The 23,943-nt window shown below is 37.2% G+C and overlaps 3 protein-coding genes across 4 annotated transcripts; 2 read left to right on the forward strand and 1 right to left on the reverse strand.

Annotated features, from left to right (window-relative positions):
• The first annotated feature begins 2,206 nt into the window (after positions 1-2,206).
• On the forward strand, positions 2,207-5,715 carry LOC120011681 (protein FATTY ACID EXPORT 1, chloroplastic-like). The gene is made up of 6 exons (XM_038862775.1): positions 2,207-2,452; positions 2,962-3,202; positions 4,051-4,218; positions 5,060-5,106; positions 5,184-5,224; positions 5,333-5,715. Exons 1-6 carry the CDS (start codon positions 2,333-2,335, stop codon positions 5,424-5,426), a joined length of 711 nt encoding a protein of 236 aa, XP_038718703.1. The 5' UTR covers positions 2,207-2,332; the 3' UTR covers positions 5,427-5,715.
• Positions 5,716-6,686: 971 nt separating this feature from the next.
• LOC120013676 lies at positions 6,687-17,890 on the forward strand. Of its 2 annotated transcripts, XR_005471474.1 has the most exons (13): positions 6,687-9,383; positions 9,466-9,596; positions 9,728-9,967; positions 10,443-10,572; positions 12,030-12,182; positions 12,298-12,542; positions 12,632-12,704; positions 13,473-13,679; positions 14,809-15,044; positions 16,146-16,224; positions 16,326-16,466; positions 17,009-17,317; positions 17,470-17,890. XR_005471474.1 is itself a non-coding variant. In XM_038865566.1 (12 exons), the coding sequence occupies exons 1-12, from the start codon at positions 6,903-6,905 to the stop codon at positions 17,165-17,167; spliced, it is 4,275 nt and encodes a 1,424-aa protein (XP_038721494.1). In that variant the 5' UTR covers positions 6,687-6,902; the 3' UTR covers positions 17,168-17,890. The 2 variants fall into 2 exon arrangements, 1 of the variants encoding a protein (XP_038721494.1); XM_038865566.1 differs by having other exon boundaries at positions 17,009-17,890.
• Positions 17,891-18,495: 605 nt separating this feature from the next.
• Positions 18,496-23,118, reverse strand: LOC120013677 (eukaryotic translation initiation factor 3 subunit E). Its single transcript, XM_038865568.1, has 8 exons — positions 22,843-23,118; positions 22,606-22,760; positions 21,134-21,361; positions 20,879-21,000; positions 19,702-19,921; positions 19,461-19,603; positions 18,959-19,096; positions 18,496-18,858 (listed from the first exon to the last, which is right to left on the reverse strand). Exons 1-8 carry the CDS (start codon positions 23,048-23,050, stop codon positions 18,759-18,761), a joined length of 1,314 nt encoding a protein of 437 aa, XP_038721496.1. The 5' UTR covers positions 23,051-23,118; the 3' UTR covers positions 18,496-18,758.
• Positions 23,119-23,943: the final 825 nt, after the last annotated feature.

Here is a 23,943-nt window from a genome sequence, read left to right on the forward strand (position 1 = left end):
TTTTGACTTAAAAGAAGATCTTACTTGATTTTTGGAGTCAAAGATTGTTGCAAGTTGCTACACATTTTGTAGGAAATCATTGGAGATACCAAGGCCAAGATTTGGTGTAAGTTTGATCAAATGGTCAAAGATGACAAAATTGTTGGAGATACCAAGGTCAAGATTTGGTGCAAGTTTGATCAAATTGTCAAAGATGGCTGCAAGTGCACATCACAACTCAAATCTTGGAAAGCTAGACTTGGAAAATAATGCAAGTGCAATGGCTACATATTGTAAGGTTGAGATTTAATGATCTATTCATTCAATGGCCAAGATTTGCACATGTAATTGAAGGTCGAGATTTGAAGATAGAAAAAGATCCAATGGTGGAAATCACAAGAGCTTGGTAAATTATAAAGAGGGGTTCTTCCTCATTCCAACTTGGAGAAGCCAAAATTACATTGAAGAAATTCTTGCTCTCAAAGCTTTCAAGCTAGTTTGTGCCATTGAATCCAAGCTTCTACCCAAGCCACTCTAAAGGCTTCCTCACTATTTTGCTTTTGCAAAGAGGGAGTGCTTCTCATTTGGCTTCTTATTTTCAGATTCGAAAATCCTCATTATTCTTCATTTTCTATCCAACCCGTGAGGTGATATTGTGATTCTTGAGTGTTCCTCAACCCCATTTGCTTAGTGCAAACCTTGAGTGAACCATTTATACCGAACACTTGTAAAAGTCCCTTCATTGGGCAAAAACCTTGTTGAGGTTGAGTTTAAGGGAGTGCTTGAAACCCTTGGTTGTAAAGTTTGAAGATTGTCTTGAAATCTTCAGTTTTAAGGGTGACCTAAAAACCCTTGTGAGTTTTGTGGAGCTCTTGAGAAAACCACATCCTTAGTGGAGGTTGGAAAATCCTAGGTTGGTGAACCTAGGTAGTAGATGTAGGAGAAGAGTCTCCGAACTACTATAAATTGCTGTGTGGACTTTCTTGATTGCATTGCTTGCTTGTTGATTGATTAAGTGTTTTGATTGCAGAATTTTCTGAACCACTAGTCTGTCCGTGCACTGTTCACATAGCTAAACTTTGAATTTTAATCTGAACTTTTGATATAGTATTCATTAGGGTGTTGTGATACTGCATACCAAATTTCATTGAATTCTGACTTGATTTGCTAGGTGAAATTTGAGTTGTAAAATCTGTGCGCAGTGTGTTATTTAAAAAATCTGTTTTTGCAATTCCTTGATTATTTGATAATTGATCATTCACCATATTGTATCATATCTTGCATTGAAATGAATATTGATTAGGATAATCATTAGAGTCCAAATTTGTGTGCTAATTGTTAATTGACATTGATTTCCTTTTAAATTATAAAAAGAGATTCCTATCGGAATTTGGGGACACAATTCACCCCCCTCTTGTGTTAAGTACGATCCATCAGTTTGCATGCAATAAACTGGAATAGCAACTAAGACTGATTGAGTAAGAGTAATTCGCCCAGCAAGAGAAAAGTTCCTAGCTTTCCACGTGCTCAGCTTAGCTCGAATTCGATCGACAATATAAGAGAAAGTATGGGTATTCACCCCTTCATGAAGAAGCGGAACTCCCAAGTATTTACCCAAATTATTAGTAAATTGAAAACCAAAAGCACGATCAATTTGCTTTGCCAATTGTGTAGGAGTGTTATGAGAACAAAAAATACTCACTAATTAACCTGAAGCTCCACAAAAAATATCTAAGCACTCTTCAATAACTTCAACTTGATCAAATGAAACCTCAGCAACACAAGAGTAAATCATCTACAAAAAATAGATGAGAGGTTTTAGGACCATTCCGTGAAAGAGGTGTAGGCTTCCAAAGACCCTTCGCAACCACCGTATCAATTTGAAGAGAGACGGTCCATACATAAAACAAATAAGTAGGGAGAGAGATGATCACCTTGATGAATTTTTAAAAATCCTAATTGAAACTCAAAGTTTTAAATTAAGACTCGAAGATATTTTGCTCGAACCCAAATATGATGGATTGAACCATAAATTTAATGTCTAGACGTGCGAATGTGTTCCAAGTTAAGCTGGAGGTCATTCCTGTTTCCTCAAAGACTTGATAATTGATTATGCCGAAAATGTTAATCAAAAACCGAAATTTCAACAAAATCACGATTAGATTATTCCAAATATATTATTTTATTTCAATAATTCGATTTTAACCCACACCCGACCCGGTCATGGCTTTGACGTCGGCGTGGGAGACCCGTTCCCATTAAAGAACAAGAGCAAGTGAGCAACGAAGCAGCTGTTACCTAACTTGTCTGTGTTTCTTCGATCTCGATCGCGATCAGCTGTCGATCTTCGTCAATGGAATCAGCGGCTGCAACTGTATCTCCTCAGCTCTCGTGCTTCTTTTCCTTTAACCGCAGCAGCAAGTTCCAGCTCCAGAGGCAATTCGTTTTAAGCCCCACTCTTCGTCGCCCGAAGGTACTGCAGACTGCTTACTTTGCTTCAAATAAGAAAATATTTGGTTGAATCTTGTTTCGAAGATCAGATGGGTGCGTTCTAAATTTTAATATAGTGCAAAAAAAAAGTCGTCAATCATGGGTTCTACAGAAAATGTTGATTGAGTGCAAAAAGTTAGAATCTTTAATTGTGGGTGTCGCAATTCTTTGGTTTGCTTCGCTTCAAATAAGAAAATGTTGGTTTTAATTTTGTTTCCGAGATCATATGGGTGCGTTCTGAAATTTAATTAAGTGCAAAAAATAGTCTTCAATCACGAGTTCTGCAGAAAATGTTGATTGTGTGCAAATAGTTAGAATCATTAATTATGGGTATCGCAATTCTTTGGTTTGTATGCTTGTGTGTGTCTCGTTTTGGATATATAGCAACGGTCTTTGGTTTCGAATTGAGGACTTTTATTTGTCCTTCAATGATCAATGGCCATTTATTTTTGTTTCATGGATTGGATTATTCTAATCAATGGAACTGTCCAGCAATCCATTGTTATGAGTGCAGAAGGGCATGGTACGGACACTTCAGGGACTAAAACCACTCTTAGTTATACAGACGATGCATCATCTAATTCATGGCCAGAAGATGCAGTAAAATATTCGGGTGTGAAAGCAGATGCTGGTGATAAAGTGGAATTAAATGGGCCGGTACAAGAGTCTGGCTTTGCCCCAGAGCCAAAGAGGGCAGCGAAAATCCATGACTTTTGTTTCGGTATTCCTTATGGTGAGTGTGCCTGTGTTTGTGTATTAGAATGTCGGCCTGGAGGTCAATTTGATTGTCTTTTCTAATAGTTAGGTTTCCTCAAATTTTTCAACGAGTATGGTTTCATACTTTCATTACATCAATTTCATCAGATTGATACCGTGCCTATGTAAGTATGTGAACCAATCATGAAAACCTACTTGTTCGGAAGGTGATTATAAAAGTAAATTTTTAGGTTTCCTAACAATTTGATTGTCTGGAAGGCGATAATAAACGCAAATTGTTGTGAATTAAAATGTCTGCCTGGAGGTCAATTTGATTGTCTGTTCTAATAGCTAGGTTTCCTCAAAATTTTCAAATGAGTATCGTTACAATCAATTTCATCAAATGGATAGTGGATACTATGGCTTTGTATGTGAACCAACCATGAAAACCTACTTGTCCAGAAGGTGACAATAAACGCAAATTGCTTTTGTGACTAGGAAGAATGATTCGATTTTTTAGGTAGAACATAGTGTTTACTTAGCCTAATGTTGTTAATGATATCATTCAGCTACAGTTGAGATCAAATAGGCCTTTTTCTTTCACAAAGGAAAGGAAATGTGTGTCAAATCACTAGTGGCACTTCCCCTTGAGAGGAGGGGATTATTAGGAGGTGAGTTGCAATTCAAAAATGAAGCTTGAAACTTTTTAATTGTTTGGAGGCAGAATCAAAGGAAAAATATGTTTGTCGAAATTAGGCTGATTGTATTTTTCCAATTGCAATAGTTGCATACATGTCTACACTTGTTTGGTAATCACCTTCACTGTAATAAACTTTTTTTTCTATAAAGGCCAAAATCAACTTTTTTGTGGCACTTTTGTACCAGGTGGCCTTGTTCTGAGTGGGGCGCTTATTGGATTTTTATTCTCAAGAAACCTTACAAATCTAAGCACTGGGGTACTTTTTGGAGGAGCTTTACTGGCCCTCAGTACCCTCAGCTTAAAGATCTGGAGGCAAGGGAAGTCCAGTTTACCATTTATTCTGGGACAAGCAGGTAGGTAGATTAACTCTGTGTTGAAGCTCCGTTAGAATAGTATCTCGATTCACAATGATGCTTTCTTTATTTTTAATATGGATTTATCTTTTCCCAAGATAGCTGGTTTTTCATTTATTAGAAACTGCAATTTCTGTACCTTAAAGAGACAAGGAAATATAAAATTGGATTGAGAGGCCTCTAAACATTACTTTGGCCTGCTATATAATAGTTCTATTTTGTTTTTCATGTAATGGATGTTTCATCAAAGAGACCTTCTGATATAAGCCTTTGGCAGTACCACTTTGAGATTAGATTGCCAGTTTCTGACCTCCTTTTATGCCTGAACAAAATGAAGACCGACTTGGAATGTGTATGCAATGTGAATTGGGTATGAATCTATCTAGACTCCGAGCATATAAAAAAGTTTGAGTCACTTAAAAGGAAGAGATACATAAGTAGTGCTCATTACATAAGTCAGCGAACGTAAAATATTTTATTCCCTGAAGTCAATACCAAATATTTGTTTAACTTATACATGCAGCTTCCAGTCTGTTGAACAAAGGTTTCCTTGTCATCGATCCTATGGGACATCCACAAGCTTATATACTGCAGGGAATAGAATGAATTATTTGGAAAGCGAATTAGCATTCTGCATCCCATCGGTAAACTAGGATGTTGTCAAGAATTAAGATGTCATGGGCAATGCACCTCTTATTTTACTGACAGTCTACACATGTGCATGCCAATGCTCATATGTGTTTGCATGTATTGTGTGAAAGAGCTGTAAGATTGAAAATTAAAAAAAAAATACCCTTGCCTATCTGAGCTTGCCTGATTGTATTTCTTCTTGAACTTGCAGCACTTTCAGCAGTACTTTTGTGGAGGAACGTTCAGGCCTACTCATTGGTAATAATTGCATTGGTAAAAGTTATATTTATGGTTAGTTGATCTTTTCTTTTTAATATTGTGGTCTATCAATGCAGTCAAAGAAGCTAATTCCAACTGGGTTTTATGCCGCCATAAGGTATATAATGTGTTTGCCTCTACTTTATTGACCAAGATACCTAGGCTTTTATGTCTCATTCAAATGTTCTCAATTTTTCATTATTTACACTGTACTCATGTTTCACAGTGCTGCAATGCTGTTCTTTTATTCATACGTGGTGATCTCCGGTGGAAACCCGCCTCCAAAGAAGTTGAAGTCTTCCGCTAGTGTTGCATCATGATGGGAGTTCTTAGAAGTGTGAATAAAAATGGGGCAAATTTTGGTTAATATAGGCCGTGTTGTGAGTCATGACATTAATTGATATCATAGATGAACAAAATTGGTAGTCGTGTAGTTCTATGTGTGGCGCAATTGCTCTCTATTGGCTTGTAGAATATGGAATAAGTCCCCAAGGTGCCAAATATAACTTAAAGAAGTCATGAAAGTCTTTGAAATTATAATATCTTGTAGTATTCTTTATATTTTGTAGTCCGAAAGATTCATTTTTGATAGTCCTGTGTTTCGACTCACTAGTTGTTGTGCTGAGAACCTCATGAGCAGAGTAACATAGATGATGTAGCTGACTGAATTTTTTTTCCTGGTCCATATTCTTGCTCCTCTCTTTATGCAGATGTAATGGTGTCAGTATGCTACCCCAAGGCCCAATCTTATCCATGCTTATATATGACTTTGCATATATAAGCTCTTCGAAAGCGAAAGCAGTCCAGAAATTTTCCTTGCACTGAGAATGCAGGAAGAGTTCTTGTGATCCTATGTGTGTGTGAAATACTGGAGAGGCGCCTGGATTTGGCAATGGAGTTCTTTTTCACTGAACAGAGACCATCGCTAGATTTTGTGATTTTGCAAGGAAGTCACATCTGCCAACATACATAACAACAGACCCAATATCCGTTCATACTAATTTGAGCTTAAAGAAAAGCATTTGATGGTTGATGTTGGTTGAAAGTTTGGCTTATTTTATATTTTGCTTTTCATATCTTCCGTTGGGCGATATGGGACAAGCGAATTAGCCTCATCGCCGCTTAGTAGATCTCATATCTTCCGTTGGGCGATATGGGACAAGCGAATTAGCCTCATCGCCACTTAGTAGATCGCCTTAGCCCGTCAAACCTAGTGCTACAATCTAATATTAAATATTGTAAACATAAATTTTATTTGAAGGGCATGTAACTGGAATCAAGTTAGTATTTTACTATATATATATTTTTTAAAATCGTAAGTAAGAATACCATACAAATTACATGAATTTTTACTATTATTTATTTTTTAATAATTTGTTATTGACCACCGCCCCATGGCGTGAAGTATAAATAGCCAATAATGTAATTTTAGGGTTTAGCCTAAAATAGTGAAAAATGTGAAAATATTTGTCTTACGTGCCTAATTCTAATTGGTTAGACAAATGTGACATGTGAGAAATTTTTGATCCGTAAAATTCCACGTCTTGAACACAGAACCCTCTATTAGTCTACTTCAACGTTAAGAAAGAAAGAAAAAAAAAAGGTGAACGAAGTTCCCTTGCGCACTCTTTCGCTGCAACTTCGAACTTCAAACTGAAGCAAAACCCTAACAAGAACCCAACCTACAAGGGTCAATCTACTTACTCTCCTTCTCTGGATTCTCGTCGACACAAGTGACTACCCACTATAGAACCAGAATTCTAGTGGGGACCCGATTTCTCGGTACCTAGCCGGGGATGTCGCCGGCGGCGGTGGATAAGCGATCTCCGCCGTCCTCTAAACTCCAAAAGCCTCCTGTTGACGTATTTTTCGGTTCCAATGGTCAAGACAGTACGAAGGCAAGTGATTCGATTCAGTTCGATTGCAGCAATAGTGGTTTCTCCTCCCGGGAGGGGTTTGTGGCATCGGGTCGGTGTCGTCCTAGGCTGGTGAAACTGAGGAAATCGTCGCACGCGAGGCTGAGAAATTTATCAGGTGAGACGGGGTCGGGTTTAAATCCATTTCGAGCAACAAACGGTTCTCTAAACAGCGCTGGTAATTGTGAAAATGGTTTATCAAATGGTTTTAGTTGTAATCAGAACGAGTCCTTTTTGTTTAGTGGCACTATGGAAAATGAGGGTAGAGTGGAGTCCGGGAAGTTTGAAAATGCGGGTTTTGTGTTTGGAGCTAAACAGTGTGAGGTAGCTGTTAATAAGGATTGTGAGAGTTCGCAGACTAGTGGTGAAATTTCTGGATTTCCAGTTCCTGGTGATAAGCAGAAGGCGAACGCAGATAACCAAGGGGATTTCCAGAAAGTTGATGATGTGGGGCTTGTTTTTGCTGCTACTGGCAATGCTTCAGGGGTCAAACTAGAGGCTAAAGCTGAGAGTGGGGAGCGTGGTGGTTGGGGTTTGAAGTCTGGTGATAATGGAGATGTTTCCACTTTCAATTTGAATTTCGAGGTGTCGCATCAAAATGTGGAAAAAATCAGTTCTGGCGGGGTTGACTATGTTTTTGGCGCTAACCAGAGGGAGTTTGCATCGAGTTCAAATTCCCGTAAGACTGATTCCATGACAACAGTGGGGGATTCTGCTTTGAATTTTGTTTTTGGTGCTAGCTGGTTCAATTCAGAGTCAAATTTGAAAGGGGAAGAACGAAAATTGAGTGAGAACTCTATTGGATTAGCTTCTGATGATAAGGAGAAAGTAAAAGGGGAAAGTGATGTGGGATCTCACATCTTGAGAGCTAGTGCTGTTCAATGTAGTTCTAATGGAACTTGCAGCTGGGATGAAGGTCATCCTGATGGTATTTTTGTATTTGGCAGTGGCAGTAAGCAGCGGTTCAATTCCGAAGAAGGCTTGTTACAGAAATGCCCCAATGAGAGTAATTCTCATGGTGTAATTCTCGGAAATGACATTGACATGACAAAGGCTCACAGTGGTAATTTTGAATCTAGTATTAACAATAAGTGTAAAGTTGAATTTGACAGTAGTGATAGTTTAACTAGTAATCCAAGCTCAATTGCTTTTTTTAAACTTGCTGATGAAATGAAAAAACTAAACATCAATGATTCCAGCAATGTCAACTGTGCTGACAGTAAGGAACCTTCTTCCTGTTCCAAAACTTCATTTATATTTGATAGCAAGAACGTGGCTTCAAGTATTTATAACATTAATACACCAGCTGCTTCTCATAGTGAAAATTCAGAAGGTTTCAAGAGTTTGGATGGAGGAAAATTCCCCCAAGGTGAAAGAGATAAGGATGATAAACTGAATGGAGATGCTGCACCGTCAATTCCCTCGCCTATTGGTCTTGACTGTCAATCTAAGGGCAGTGTTTCTGAAGCGAGTTCCGCAGATGCAGTTGAAAGTAAAAAAGATGAGGTTAGTTCTACTTGCAACCCAGAGGGATTTGGGGCAACCTTTCCAGATTTCGAAACCCCAAAATGGGATCCTTGTTCTTTAAAAGCAAGTTTATTTTCTGAAGTAATTACAAAATTGCAATCCAGTACAAAGATTAGATCACTGAGGGATAGAAAATCAAAGAAAAAGAGGGGAAAGTTGAAGCAACCTCACCAATGTAAGCACCAACCAGAACAAGATCCTTTGCCAAAAGAAGGCGATGTGGAAGGAAATCAGAACTCCCCAGGGTATTCGCCCATGGATTTTTCTCCTTACAAGGAAAGCTTAGGGGCTGAGCAATTTTCAAGGGAAGCCTCTTTGACATCAAAAGGTTCCTCCATGGTAGAAAATAATTGTGTGGATTCTATCTCCCCTTCAGCTTTTCCTGCTCATCGAGAAAATGAAGATGAGGCCGTTGCAGAAAATAAATTAGATATTGATGTAGGTAGTCAGAAATGCGAGGAGCCAAGTGAGGGGGGTTTGGATCATCATTCAGGAGGATGTTGTGCCAGTGATTGTGCTTCTGAAGATTTTCTTTCTGAAGTTGAAACTAAGTACTCTAATTCCACGCTTGAGCAAGCTTGCAATAGCTGTGGTGCTGGTGTTAAGTCTTCTCAGGATGGATACAGCTTGAACATGGAGGGGAAACAAGGAAACTGTGCATTGCAGTTCTGTTTTGCTTCTGGTTTATCAGATAGAGACAAGAAAACCTATTCCTTTTCTGCATCTTCCTCTGTCAAAAGTAACTTATCAGCAAGGAAGCATCAGCGTAGAAATATGAATAGGAGGAAAGTCCATTCCAAACAATTTGTTAGTACTCCAACTTCTGATGACAAGGTTTGTTCTTCCTCTCTTCAATTTTCAGTTTTTTCACCCTGTACTGGCTCTTGGCTCTTGTTCACTTTTGAACACAATGCAGTGTCAAGAAGGGAATTTTTCGACTTCTCAAAGCAATGAACAGAATAAATCTGAAGCGGAAGAAGGGTTGAAACAGAGATTAGCCTCGACCACAGAAGCAATTGAGAAAGCCTGTGATGCTTGGCGACTCAGGTGCTTTGCAAGCATAATGAGTATTTAATGTTCAATTATCTTTCTATGATTGGTTACCTTTCTTACTCCTCTCTGAATTGTTTCTGGATATTATTTTTTGCTTATCCCTGCAAGATTATGACTTTTAATAGGGGAAACCAGGCATATGAAAATGGGGATTTGTCTATAGCTGAGAATTTCTACACGTATGGAATAATTTCAGTCCCTTCTAATGAGACGTTAGAATGTCGCATTGAGCCTCTAGTGCTCTGTTATAGTAATCGTGCTGCTACACGGATATCTCTTGGAAGGATTAGGGAAGCTTTGAGGGACTGCATGATGGCTATGTCACTGGATCCGAATTTTACCAAAGTCCAAATGAGAGCAGCAAAGTAAGGCATACTTTTCTGCTATTTTGAATTATGATTTATGAATGGACTATAATCATGTGCCTGCTGTATCCTTGTCCATTTTGGTTTCTTTAACGATTTTTTTTTAAAAAAAGAAGGAAATATTTAATTAGAAAACTTTCACAGGAGATCGACTAGTAAATTGCGTGTACTTTACAACTCATCTGAAACTGCTATTGTTGTAATGCTTTTATATGGTATTGCAAGTTCGCTCTGCAGGAGTGGGTGCAATGTGCCCTACCTTGGAAATATTTCACTGCCATCAAAATTCTTTCTAATATTCAAACTTAAAGTCTGTGTTATGGAGTAGAAACTCTTGTTTTTATTTTTCATCTGGACTTGTGGAGACAATGCTCTATACGTGTGTTGTATATATTGTTGCTTGGGAGGCTTCATGTTCTGTTATTCTAGATTGTACCATAAACATTCCTTTGAATCTATGTTTTTATTTTCCAAGTTGCCATCTTGTGCTGGGAGAAGTTGAAGATGCATTGCTCTTTTTTGGTAAGTGTTTGGAATCAGGAGCTGAAGTATGCTTGGATCGGAGAATCACAATAGAAGCTGCTGATGGCCTCCAAAAGGCACAGGTATGCAATTATTTTATATAGTTCTGTTGCTAATGAATTTCTCATTTTAGCATAATGTAGAGACTGCTCATATGCACTAAAACATAGTAAAGTTGAGTCCTGTTGGCAGGCTTTACAGAAATGATAGGTGCTCCTTTCTATTCTCTCTGTAATTCATGTAAAAGGCGCATTTATTGGTCATCTATTCTTTATATTATTCGATGCTAAAGTTTTCTAAGAGAAGTCTAGGAACTTCATCTATGCGTATCCATTTGTTTACGATTGTTGATTTGTCTACAATAAGTTCTTCCATATATAATCTCCTCCGTATATATTGTGGACACTTTGGCTTCTGATTTCCCAATTTCAAGACTATTGAGTCACTATTCTTAAGGGTAACTTTTGGCCCAGCTGCAAAGGCTCCGTTGCAACCTGGCGGCCATAGGTTAAACCAAGAAAACATCCTCTCTGCTAAGCTTGTGCAAGGCTGCATACATCTGCCCTTCCCAATCCTGAAACCATTATGAGAGTCTCGTGCAATGGATTTTTGTGGCCTTTTTATTTCGTAATTCCTAGTGAACACAGTTTTTGTAAAAGATAAGTCTTCACTTGGTAAAACAAAATGAGAATAAGATTAAATTAGACTTGGTAATCCTGGTCCCCCGTTGAATGATATAAAAAAAAAAACAATCATATTAGCATTGATGGTTGTGAACCTAGATATCACAAGATGCCTTTAGTGAAAAATTATGTTATTGCTGAATCATTTTACAAAATCCGAAATATATTTGGAAATCCTTTGAACTGCTTCCTGTGTCGGTTTCTCTCTGTCAGAGAAAATTTGACCTCAGGTTTTAAATTGTTGAAGTTGTGTAAACGTTTTCTATGACTTGTGACCCTTGCCTGAGATAAGAACACTACGGGTAGTAAAACAATAAGCATGATGGAAAGGGACAAACACCTATCATGGTCCTACCTTGTCAATTGCGGATCCATTTTGTGTGCTGTTCGCTGGATGGTTCTTTGCATGAATTGTGTTGGTATGTTGAACTGCTTCATTCATCTCTTATCCTTCCACCTCTCTTGTCACCAAGATAAAAGCAACGTAATCTACATATTGTTCAGTAAATTGTTACAATCAGAATCACAATTGAAATTTACTTTCATTTAGAGTTTACGGTCACAATGTGTATGATTTTGATTCTGAAAGCTATAGGCTTGTTGTTTTATTTCACTAGATGGCTGTTTATATTTCCCCTTACAGATGTCTAAATTTTCTTTTGTTTAAGTCAAGTCATCATTATAGCCTTCCTGTGCTTTGGTGCATGGCTTTTTTCTCTTCCTCTCCCCCACCCTTCTTCCCTCTCTTGTTTGTGCATCTTGAATGTACTTTTGTTTCATAAAATGAATGTGTAAGGGAGATATTATTCTCGTTTGATTCTCAAACTAATGGTTTAAGTGCTTTCCCTTTATTGCAGAAAGTGGCCGAGTTTACAGATCGGGCTGCTGAGCTCTTGAAACAAAGGACATCGGATGCAGCCGCAACTGCTTTAGATATAATCTCTGAGGCATTATCAATTAGTCAATACTCGGAAAAGTTACTTGAAATGAAAGCGGAGTCTCTGTGTCTGGTTTGTGTTTTCTCAATAAATAACTCCGCTCAGTGATCCTTATCCTTCATTGTCTCTTATAGCTTACCCACGTAATTAGGCGAGTTGGGGCTAAAATTTTCTCGGCTTCTTGCAGTTACGGAAGTATGAAGAGGTGATTCAGCTATGCGAGCAGACTCTTCATGTTGCTGAAAAGCATTTTGTGTCTGCTGGCAATTTAGAACAGTCCACAAATGTGGCTGGTTCAGGATGTAAAAGCTACTCAGTTGCAAGGCTGTGGAGGTGGCATTGGATATCAAAGGCCTACTTTTTCATGGGAAGGTTTGAAATGGCTATCAAATTACTTGCAAAGCTAGAAGAAGTTGGATCCATCAGAGATGGGTAAATATGTTGATCTGTGCCACACTGTTACTTTGCCTTTTCATGACAATATTCTTGTGAGGTTGCTGATGATAATGTTCATTATATAGGTCGAGGAGGAGTAAGATTTTGGAATCACTATTTTCATTAGCTGCCACCATTCGTGAACTTTCATGTCATAAGGTATGTGAGAGATAGGATTTCCTTGTGTACATATAAGATGCTTAGTGTTTACTCTTCAAGATGGAATATATGACTCAGCTAGTTCTATTCAATTGGTCATGTGTTTTTGTGCAATTATGAGACAAGACATCGGTGTTCTATGCCACATGGGAGAACATGGCAAAATTGAAAGTTGAAACACATAAGAAAGGGCAAAGCCATGGGCATGTGGCTGCTATCATTGTGGGTTTGAGAAGGGCCACATGCATGTGACTTTATCCTTGCATTTTGGAGTTTTTTGTTCTTGGGATTTAAATTTGTTACACTCATTATGCAACGAAACACATAGTTGGATAATGTTAATTAAAAATTACTTATCTGTTATTCATCACGCTATGAATATCTTAGATCAGTAAATGTATCTCTGAAAATTTTTCTTGTTTGCCCGGCGACGGTTTCTCATGCACCAAAAGTTGTTACTCTTTGAGTGGAAATTCCAGTGGTGAATTTCTTTAGCTTGGACTTTGAAATCTAAACCCGTTGTTTGGAAACTTTAAAGGGTGTGTAGTTGTCTCTCATTGAAACCTATCGCTGGATCTCGAGAAGGTAAATTCTGAATCGCAACTGGCAGCTTGCCAGGCAGAAATTTAATGTTATTGTGTTTTATCTGACTTGTTTGTTGATGAATAATATCATTGACCTCAGTGCCTTTTAAAATGTTGGTGCTCTTTCCTCAGAATATTTAAACTATATAAGGTTTCTGTTTATTTTATAAAAAAAAAATTACAGCAAGCAGGGAATGAAGCCTTTCAATCAGGAAGATATACAGAAGCAGTGGAGCAATATACTGCTGCTTTATCAAGCCATGTTCAATCACGCCCTTTTGCAGCAATCTGCTTCTGCAACCGTGCTGCTGCACACCAAGCTTTGGACCAGATTGCTGATGCCATTGCTGATTCCAGTCTAGCCATAGCCCTCGATGAAAATTACTCCAAGGTTTGCGTCTTTTATGAATATTTTCATGTGCACTAGCAGCATGACTTTAAAAGAATATATCTACTCTTTCTCCACCCCCCCCCCCCCCTTCTTCTTAACCTCCCAAACAGAAGACTTGTAATGTGAAGAAGTTCCATCATCTATTGCGATGCCACCACTAGGAACTGGGTGCTGGTTTGATTCTGGGGAAGCTGGTTAATCTTAATTTATCAGAATACATTAATTTTCCAACTTGCTCATTATTTATTTAACTGCGTGTGTATAAATTTAAAATATATGAACGAGAGAGAAGGGTTTAATGGTTTCCATATGAAGCATTTTAAAATTTTAATCCTTTCCCGTGAAAATCTCTTTGACCAAAAAACTTTGATCAGCTAATAGATTGATGCTGTACCTGAACAGTGAAACTATGATATTGTAATTAATATGGTGGAAAGTGATATACCATTGAGATGATGCTATCTGATGCAGGCATGAGCCTTTAATGTTTAAGCCTTTATAAAAGGATATCGACTCTTATTTTATTTTTTCCTTTTTTGTTTTTTTCTCCAAGTTTAAGGAGAGTGCAAGCTTTAATGAAGTGTTAAGGTTGTTTTATTGAAACTTAGGCATCACTGGTTCAAATCATCGTTAAGAGCCTCTTAACAATTTGAGGATAAGATTACTGATTTCCGGTTGTATCTTTGTCCATTTCTTTTCTTCTCTATTTCCAAATATTCTCACCTTTTCCTTTTATGGAATTATGTTTGAAACATCTACCTTATTATGTTGGGGAACAAATTGTGGAAATCTTTGTTCCAGTATTGTTTCTAATGGCTTTCACATGATGTAAATTTTTGGTCTATAGTTTTGTAACTAAATGTGATTCCTACAACCAAATTGATCTGTGCCTCAGCCTGGTTAACTGCCATAATGACAGCAGTTTTTTGGCTGCTATGCTATCAAACCGTTTGTTTACATTCACTTTATAGGGGAATAGTTTACTTTTGCATCTCTTATGTTTGAGCATTTTCTTTTTCAAAATCATAAGGGTAGGGAAATGTACTGGAGTTTGATTCTGGCAAATATTGAGTAATGTGTTCAATTTCTGAGCTTAAATCTTTGTGCCTGATCTCCCGGCCTTATGTAGGCGGTTTCAAGAAGAGCCACCCTGCATGAGATGATTAGAGACCATGGACAAGCGGCTACTGATCTCCGCAGAGTGATAACCGTACTTAGAAATCAACCTAAGGAAAAGGTTATAGGATCTGGTACAGCAGGTAAATCGACTGGTAAAGTTAAAGAACTAAGGCAAGCTCATCGCCGTCTGGTCTTGTTGGAAGAGGAGGCCAAAAAAGGAATCCCATTGGATTTATACCTCGTACTGTAAGTGCTTAGTTGAATTTCAGAACTTGTTTTAAATGCCTAAATTACTTGCCCATGTTGTGTGTAGTTCAGTTGTGGAGTTGCTTTTGTAAATGCCGTTGATCTTGTTGTCAGGCTGATACTTCTTTTGGTATGAGTGTTTTTAAGTTATCAATAAAAATGCAATTTTCATCACTGGAAGTACTCTAGAGAAATGTTTGTAATGTAACTAGAACTGGGATTATTGAAAGAATCCAAGTAAAGTTGAGGCAGCGTAAGAGCAATAAAAAAGAGAGTAGTTGCCTTCTGAAACTGAAATCATTCATGGATGTAATAATGTATATGCATAATTACTTAGGTACCACTTAGACAAAAGGAGAGACATCTGTATGCACATATACATATTATTGCTTGTTTCCCTCCTTTTTTCTTCTCCTGGACCTTTTGGACATTTTTTCGCAAGGGGGGCTATTATGTTTGTCAAATTACCTCTCTCAGCCTTCTTTTTTGCTCACGCTTTTACGCTGACATGAAAATCTGTTGTTATTCGAGGTATTTGCAATGGCGTAATTTTTCTTATGTGATCTAAATTAATATGCTAATCACAAGAAATAACATTTATGAAAATCTTTACAATTTATGTCGTCATGTATATGTAATTGAATATTTTGACAGCACACTTGGAAATGTGAATATGCTTGTTTACACAGAGATACAGACAAAAAAAATTGGTTGATTAGGCGTCTGGAAAAAAAAAATTCTAGCTAAGCTTTTATGGAGGAGTGGGTACTTGAACCCCAGAATATTGGCTGGGAACCACTCCTAGGTCTTCAGAATATTTTTTTAAAAAAAGATGAATTTGAAAAGGTTTATTAATACGTAACTGAAAATTCATCTTGTAGTTTCATAATTGTCAAAAAGACGAATGAGGGATGTGACAAAGTCTTCAGTGATTGAAATGATAAGTCTGCCTCCACTGTAGACTTTTAATTGTTGCTGCATCTCTACCAGAATGTTGTCGAGAATGTGGTTGCTTCTTCTAGTTTCTATTTGCTGCGACTCTTTCTATTATTATTACTTAACAAAAGCTTATTTTGTTATTCTATTTCATGGCAATGCTAGGGGAGTGAAACCGTCCAACACTGCAGCAGATATAAAGAAGGCTTATAGGAAAGCAGCACTCCGACATCACCCAGATAAGGTTTTAAGCCTACTTTCTTAAGTAATATAAGCATTGTGATTTTTTATTTTTCATTGATATTACATTTGTGGGTGCTTGTGTGTTTTGCTTGTGAAATATAGGCTGGTCAGTTCCTGCCAAGAAGTGAGCTTGGAGATGAGGGGTGGCTCTGGAAGGAAATTGCCCAAGACATTTACAAGGATGCTGACAGACTTTTTAAGATGATTGGAGAAGCATATGCTGTACTTTCAGATCCTGCTAAGGTTAGCAATTCTCTCAATGCCACTTTTTAGTTTGTTATTGTGTTTCAAATTTTGGATGCATCTTAGTTTCCTTTCTTTTTCTAAAAAATAAAAACTAATTTTGAGTTCCATGTCTTAAATCATGTCAACTTCATAAGCTGTAATGAAATCATATATTTTCTTTCTCATTTCTTTTACCATTGATCACCTTTAAATTTTTATTGGTAGCTTTACCAGTGGGGTCCATATATCATTATGAAAATGAATTTTGGATGATTTTTTCAAGTGAAAGAAGCACCAAGGATCTTACAAGTTACTGTCATCTCAACTTTTTCCTAATTAATTTGAGATCAAGAATGCTTAGCTTGGGTTTTTTTTCGCCCTCTTTTTTTGTCCTGTTTGTTCTATAATTTTTTTAGTTGGCCTGACTGCCTGAGTAGTTAGTCAGATGCCAAAGTATCTGTCTTTGGTCTGCTTTAGTGATGGGGTTCAGAAGAATGATCTTGCTCTGTGTACATTTTTTCTTAACTTGTGTGATCTTGATTTACTCTCTCTGTTAACAGCGGTCAGAATATGATTTTGAAGAGGAAAGGAGAAAAGCTGCCAAGGAAAGCAATAGAAGCAGCGTTTACAGAAAAACATCTGATGATCATGGCTTTCCATTTGAGAGGAGTACCTACAGACGAAATCGGCATGATAATTGGAGGAACTATGGGAATTGACATTATCAGTGGTAAAAGTATTTGCGAACTTGGAGTATATGCAAGTCAATGCCAACTTCTAAGCAGCACAAATCGCATGATGGATGACTGATCTGATAGAAGTTGTCACAAGTCTGATCAGATATTTTAGTAGGATGGTCAGCTTTGCAGGTATCAAGTCAGAAATGTCTTTAATTTAAATTTTAAACTTTGAACAGCTTTAGCTTTATGGGAACATTGGAAGAAAAATAGATATCTTTTCATACGATAAATGATAAATCATTGCGTTAAGAATTCTTGTTGAATTGTACCATGCCGTTCAGCCAACACAAATAATGGAAGAGTCAGAAGAAGGGGTTTTTTTTGGCTCCTTCAACATCAACAGAGAAGAATCAGTACCAGGTGTAAAGTCAAATGCCTGCTTCAAGCTTGCTGCTTTCTAGTTGTAGATAAGGAATGCGAAATCGTTGTTTTTAGCTTCTCTTTCTATCATCATCGACACCTGATGCAGTTGCTGCTAAAATATGATGCATCCTGGGTTTGAGAGGAAGCTATAGGTCAAGTTAATCACTGGGTTACATTATTATTGGGCTATATGTTTGCCTGTAAAGAATAAAACATATAAAATGAAATATTGGGGTGGCATGGGTTTGTCTATATGGAGTAACCAAGCGTTGTAGATTGTATTTGAATTGGTAAGTGATTTTTTTAGAGGCTTGTTTGCCTTATTTTGTTTTATTGTTATAATTTGTCCTCTTTGTGGTTTTTCTTTTTGCACCTCTTCATTTTTTTTTGGTCTATGGTTGTCCCGCCAAGTCAATAAAAGTGGATCCTTTTGAGTACGACTACTATATGGAGTTATGGACGGTACTGGAACCTGATACTCCTCATACTAAGTAGTGGACTACTTCCGATTTTTGACTGTATCCTAACCAAAATGAAGAAAAGAAGAATGATATCATGAAGAGAAACAATTAGAAATTGAGGGGTGTATACTTCAATTTGTCAGAAAGATCCAAGTGCCAGAAGCCAAGCAAATTTCTGGATCATGGAACTGATAATGTTTTTAGCCGAGTTCGAGCAGACCTGGCGCGTACATTAGCAGCTCCTCTAATGAAGATTTTAGACTTGAGAGATCTTTGATGTCAAACTCTTGTGCTTTTAGGGAGCCTAACATGCTTCAAGGGTAATGATACCAGCGAATAAAGGTTGCATTCTATTCACATAATGATACCCAGATCAACAATCACCTTCCATAAGCCTGAATTGATAGGACACTGACCCTGCAATATTGCCTGTTGTGAAGACATCTGTAAAATGTAATTCCTTCACCGATAGGAATACCATTCTAACCGCAACTAATTCCAATATTATTGTCACTAACCGTCCACTCATCCGTCTAATAGTAGAAACAGTATTAAGAAAGCTCCAAACAAGATAACCTTAAAATTTAAAAATTCTACTCTTCAACAAAAGGTCTGGGGTTATACAAAAACTTGACTGAGTTCAGCGTATAAATCACCTTAAAATTAAACAACTTTTCTGGTCTTGCTTTATCTCATGAGATTCAGAAAAGATGCAATCCCTTCGATTTCTCCCACTTGTAACGGACTTATCTAGCAACTTGGGCCTGTGCGTGTTCAAGTAGTTGACCAACTAACTTGTAAGTACGACCTGACAATGCCTTTGTGTGGTCGATCAACTGCTCATGCCTGAAAGGGATTAAAATTTTAATTACACGAGAGATTGGTAGGAAAGATAGGAAAAAATGCATGCTGATCAATATAAGACAATCTGTATTCTTAATCTTACACGTTGGGATAATTGGGTTCCATTATAACAGTTCCCGACTGCGAATCAATCTTGGCATCAAGCTTTGAGGTTCGGATAAGATTCACGATCCATCTCTCAGCCTCCTCATAATTCAAATTCAACTTCTCAGCAAGAACTCTATCAAGAAGATAGGTTAATTTCAATTAGTGAAGCAACGAGAAAAAAGTGAAAACACAAATAAAGTGTGACAAAAAAATTAATAACTTCTTTACTAATTGAAGGAGGGAGGGAGGGCTTCTGCAATTGCGCCCCATTTCTAGCATTTCTTGTGTCCTATTGTAGTTGTGTAAAATTACCAATTCACCAAATATTATTGAAACATTTCACAAGTTGATAAGGACCCACCCTAACCTTTAATACATCAATAAACTTCATATCAAACACATGCTATGCTGGTTTTACTCCAGAGGGGGGAAAATTCATGTCCACTCATAAAGCTATATTGAAACAAATCAAACAATTTCGCGAAGGAGGTACTCACCCCATGTCAATGCGCTGATGGATTCTGCAGTAAGTTTCAAAGATAAATAGGCGAGCATTTTCAAGGAACTCTTCTCTCAATGGAACAGTAGAATAGTTGCTTTCTTCCACTCGTTTTCCAAGGAAGGGATCATTCAATATAACCTGCATTTAGTAAAAGGTTACATAATCCAGATTCAAAAGAAAAACATTATCATGGAATGTAATAGAGGGTTAATTGCTAAGGGTCTTGAGAAACTTACTTCTTCACACTCTTTCATCTTCTTTTGTGCCCCATCAAAGTCATAATTGACATACACACACGCCAAAAACTCAGTGATGGGATCTTTGTAAGAATGCTGCTCTTGCTGAATGACCTTTATAAACTCTTTGAACTGAGGTCTTCTCCTTTTGTTTACTATAAATGCAGTGGCCAGGTAACGTAGAAGATGAGGAGCATTGGTTTGAATCGCATTCAGATACCTGGTAAAAGAAAATACTAAATGCTTACAAAAGGGCCACATAATAGAAGTTAATAAAACATGTTATGGGGGAAAATTGAAAGAGGTATCAGAATTCAAGGCACAGAAAGAGACAGATGTTAATCTCTACATCCAACTGCCACTGGTTTTAAGAAGAAAACTTAAAGTGCCTTGAAATAGAAACACCAGTTATGATTTAGCTCAAACACCATTAGAAGCAAAAAGTATTGCTGAAAACAATTAAAAAACACAACAAAAATTCAAATGACCAATGTCAAGTACACATGCATCATGCAGAAAGATATAATATATTTCTACTTCTTGATTATCAGTTCTTTCCTCTATTTCCTACCTTTTTCTTTCGAGTTGACTAGGTTTTGGGGCTCTTTATGTAAAAACATCCCATCAATTAGAACATAAATTATTAGTAGATGTATATCCTGGTCATCCTTTTCGCTCTTGGTGATACTAACGTTAGGATGGATACTTTTTCTTTTTCTTTTTCTTTTTCTTTTTCTTTGTTTAAAGTGAAGGTAAACAACACCGGTGCACAAGACTCTCGTAGTGGGCGGGTCGAAGACAGACCAGATGAAAAAAAACCTTACCCCACATAATATGTGGAGAGGTAGTTTCCATGAATTAACCAGTGATCTCTAGGTTGCATCCTTGCAACTCTACCACTGGGTCAACAAGAAGGTAAAAGCAAAAGGCAGGTTAAACATAAGGAACAAGGATACGAAAGATAAAACATAAACTACAAAAAAGAACCTCTTTAAAAAAAAAAAAAACTACAAAAAAGAACCAAGGATATATGATGCTCATCATGATTATGAAAACTACAATCTTTGAACCAGTAAGAGGTAAAAAAGCAAAGCCACACGCCCATTTTTATGCCTATAAAGACATTTATGATAACCAAGTCTACAGGGGCAAGATTGCTTGAGTTTTCATTGCATACTTGTCCTGATTAAAGAGGTCGATGATCTGTGTCCTTCCATTTTCGTTGTTGAAAAAGATAAAGAGACTCCAATGCATTAGCCATATTCTGCTTTGCAATTGATTCAATGGTGATGAAAAACTCTGCAATGAAAATCAAAGTTGATAAAATATTACACTTGGAAACACGAGATGAAGTGTAAAGAAATAAGAGAAGGTCTTATCCAAAAAAGAAAAAGAAAAAGAAAAGAAATAAGAGAAGGGGTATGATAAAAACCTTTGAATCAATTATTTCTTTCAACCGATTAAGTTCTTCAAGAGCAATGTCCCAGTTCTGCATCAGTATCTCAGCTGCAAGCTTCCCCCATAATGCACTCAAACTTCTTTCACTATTTGTACATAAGGCCCTATACTGATAAAGATAGTCAGCAGCACCAGAGTAGTTTCCACATTCAAATTGAAATTTGGCGTACTGGTATAATGCCTCAATCTGCTCCAGTCCAATCTGCTTAAACATTTCATCATTGCATGAGTTAAAAAGCCCAAAAGAGAAAAGTAATTTCATGCCGCTGCTTCAACAGAAAATGTCAACATTTCTAAATATATTAGTCCACAGATACATAGAGATGACATTCAATAAGTAACAAAGGTACAGTTTATGACAAAACAATCACTAGTCCTTTCAACAATTCTATTTTATCAGACAAGAAAAACTAATGACAACACACACAAATCAGATCACAATCACAATCACAAAATAGTTATTCCCATACAGTTTGGGATCAGTTGCATGTATCCTTAAGAAATTTAGTCGAAACCCACTCACTGGACATTCCCCCATCATTCATCCTGGTCCAAATAAACACTATCCACCAATCCTCTAGTAACCATCCTTTTATTAACACTTCTATCCATGCCTTTTTTTGCTACCATCTTCTCTCTTTGAAATCTATTACTTAAATTTCTCCACTTTTTGCACCAAAATACCATCATCTCACATGCGCGCACAACCGCACACAAACAATTTTACAAAAATTTCCCTCACTGTATCTCTGATTGTAGTCACACCTACTTTAGATAGAATAATCTATTTTCTTATCCCACCCTTCCTTGTGTTACATATGTTGCCTATTAACAACAAAACTTATTTATATAGAATAATCTATTGTCTTATCCCACCATTCCTTGTGTTACGTATGTTGCCTATTAGCAACCAAACTTATCATGATAAACGGTATGTCCGAACGTATTGATGATTTGATATCAATAATATGAAAGATCGAGATTTTCATCACTGCATATTGAGTTGCTCAAGGTAAACAGAGGCTAATAATCTAGGCAGAATCACTTTGAATATAAATGTCTAAAAACAAGTTAACTAACTCTACCAAAACTAAGACATGTATAATACACTATCCATAGGGGATTCAATCCTAGCCATGCAAGATACAGTCCAATTACGGTATTTTCTACCTTGCAACCAACAACAGCAATCACCAAACAAATTGATTACCACTTCTCATATCTAAATAGTGAACCACAGTCAATACAGAGGACAGTCAGTCAAGTTTTCTTCAAAAAAATCATTCTAGAATGAACACATTTATTCCCAACAAACACTTTTCAAATATTACCCTCCCATAAAACCCAGTAAATTACCGCTAAAGCATCCAACATCTCTCCACAAAAACCACATAATACCACCAAACCACAAAAAAATAAGCTAAGAAAAAATTCCAAAAATCGAACCTGATACCGTTCTTTGAGCATCTGGATGTTATACTGCTTGTCAGCCCTCAACTCCTGCACTGCATTGGGATTCTGCAGGAAAGCCACGAGAGGTGCCGCCCCCTCCTCAAGGGACTTAAGCCTGGCCACGACCTCCGCCCTTCTCTCCACCATATCTATTATCACTCATCCCCAATCACCATCATTCGTTCAATCAAACACCACATAAGTAGAGACAGATGTGATAAAAGTAAGTACCTTGAGGGACGTCTTCGGTGTGGTAGAGGGATTTGTGGATGTCCATGGCGTAGTCGACCATGTTAGTCTTGTTGAGGAGCTCGATCTTGGCTTTCAGGATCTGATCATCAGGGTAGAGCTGACGCTCCTGCAAGAACTCCAACGAAGGGAACACCAGGTGCCTGTCTAGGTTCGGCGCAATTCGTGGTGTTAGGTCGTACGTAGCCATGGCTGCTTTTGCTGCAACTCTCTGTGCGTCTCTGCCTGGTTAAAACATAAAACCCTAGATGTACGACACTAAAGAGAGTATGCGTTTCCTCATCGTGGATCTGGTCTTTGAGGAGGAATTGGACTGGATGGTTGGGCTTGTATGTTTGGATCTGATGGGCCCAAGTAAATTGTGAGCCCAAGCAAGTAATCAAATATAAAATTATAAATATTTAGCTAAAAGGAATTTTGTCTGATTTTTATTTTTAAAGTCATTTATCACCTACATTTTTTAACCTAAATTAGAAACCCATATATTAGACAAAATAGCATATGTCTTGATTAAATATCGTACATTAATTATAGTTTCTATAATCAATGCATATTTTATATAAAGAAATAAAGAATGTACAAATTATTTTCTAAATAATTTAAATGATTTTTTAACAAATTACAATGTTACCAAAACTAATGTATTTCTTTGTAAAAGGAAAAAGAAAAAAAAACTTAACTTGATTGACAAATATGAAAATTTTTCTTTTTTTTCTTTTCTGTTTTATCATTTATGAAAATCCCTTCCAACTTTCTAGGCATGTAGAAGTTGAAATCAATGTATATGTATACATTGTTAAATATATTAGCACAAAAGAGGAGCAAGAAGAACAGGGCATCGTAGAGATGACCTAAACAGTACAACAAAGCAGAACAAGGAGATCCATTACAAGAAGTGGGGAGTTGGCATTCCAGATGTCAAGCTCCATCTCTGCAGCGCGATAAATGAGGTGCTAAGCTGATAGCATGAGTAAGAAAAGTATGGCAATAAGAAAGACAACCATAGTTGCAATCTAGCAAATATGCATGCCACCACTGAACTCCAATCCACCTCTTTCCCTCTGAATATCACCTCATTCCTTT

The sequence above is a fragment of the Tripterygium wilfordii genome, chromosome 13, assembly GCF_013401445.1.
Source record: "Tripterygium wilfordii isolate XIE 37 chromosome 13, ASM1340144v1, whole genome shotgun sequence".
Classification (NCBI taxonomy): Eukaryota; Viridiplantae; Streptophyta; class Magnoliopsida; order Celastrales; family Celastraceae; genus Tripterygium; species Tripterygium wilfordii.

Coding starts and splice junctions, on each gene's coding strand:
- LOC120013677 (XM_038865568.1), bottom strand. CDS start 23,050: ATGGCTACGTACGACCTAACACCACGAATTGCGCCGAACCTAGACAGG. Junction 19,922..20,878: donor GACCTCTTTAATCAGGACAA/GTATGCAATGAA, acceptor TTCTTTTACCAG/GTATCTGAATGCGATTCAAA. Junction 19,097..19,460: donor CATCAGCGCATTGACATGGG/GTGAGTACCTCC, acceptor TCTTCTTGATAG/AGTTCTTGCTGAGAAGTTGA.
- LOC120013676 (XM_038865566.1), top strand. CDS start 6,903: ATGTCGCCGGCGGCGGTGGATAAGCGATCTCCGCCGTCCTCTAAACTC. Junction 9,597..9,727: donor TGTGATGCTTGGCGACTCAG/GTGCTTTGCAAG, acceptor GACTTTTAATAG/GGGAAACCAGGCATATGAAA. Junction 15,045..16,145: donor TTGGATTTATACCTCGTACT/GTAAGTGCTTAG, acceptor TGGCAATGCTAG/GGGAGTGAAACCGTCCAACA.
- LOC120011681 (XM_038862775.1), top strand. CDS start 2,333: ATGGAATCAGCGGCTGCAACTGTATCTCCTCAGCTCTCGTGCTTCTTT. Junction 3,203..4,050: donor TTGTTTCGGTATTCCTTATG/GTGAGTGTGCCT, acceptor CTTTTGTACCAG/GTGGCCTTGTTCTGAGTGGG. Junction 5,225..5,332: donor GGGTTTTATGCCGCCATAAG/GTATATAATGTG, acceptor CATGTTTCACAG/TGCTGCAATGCTGTTCTTTT.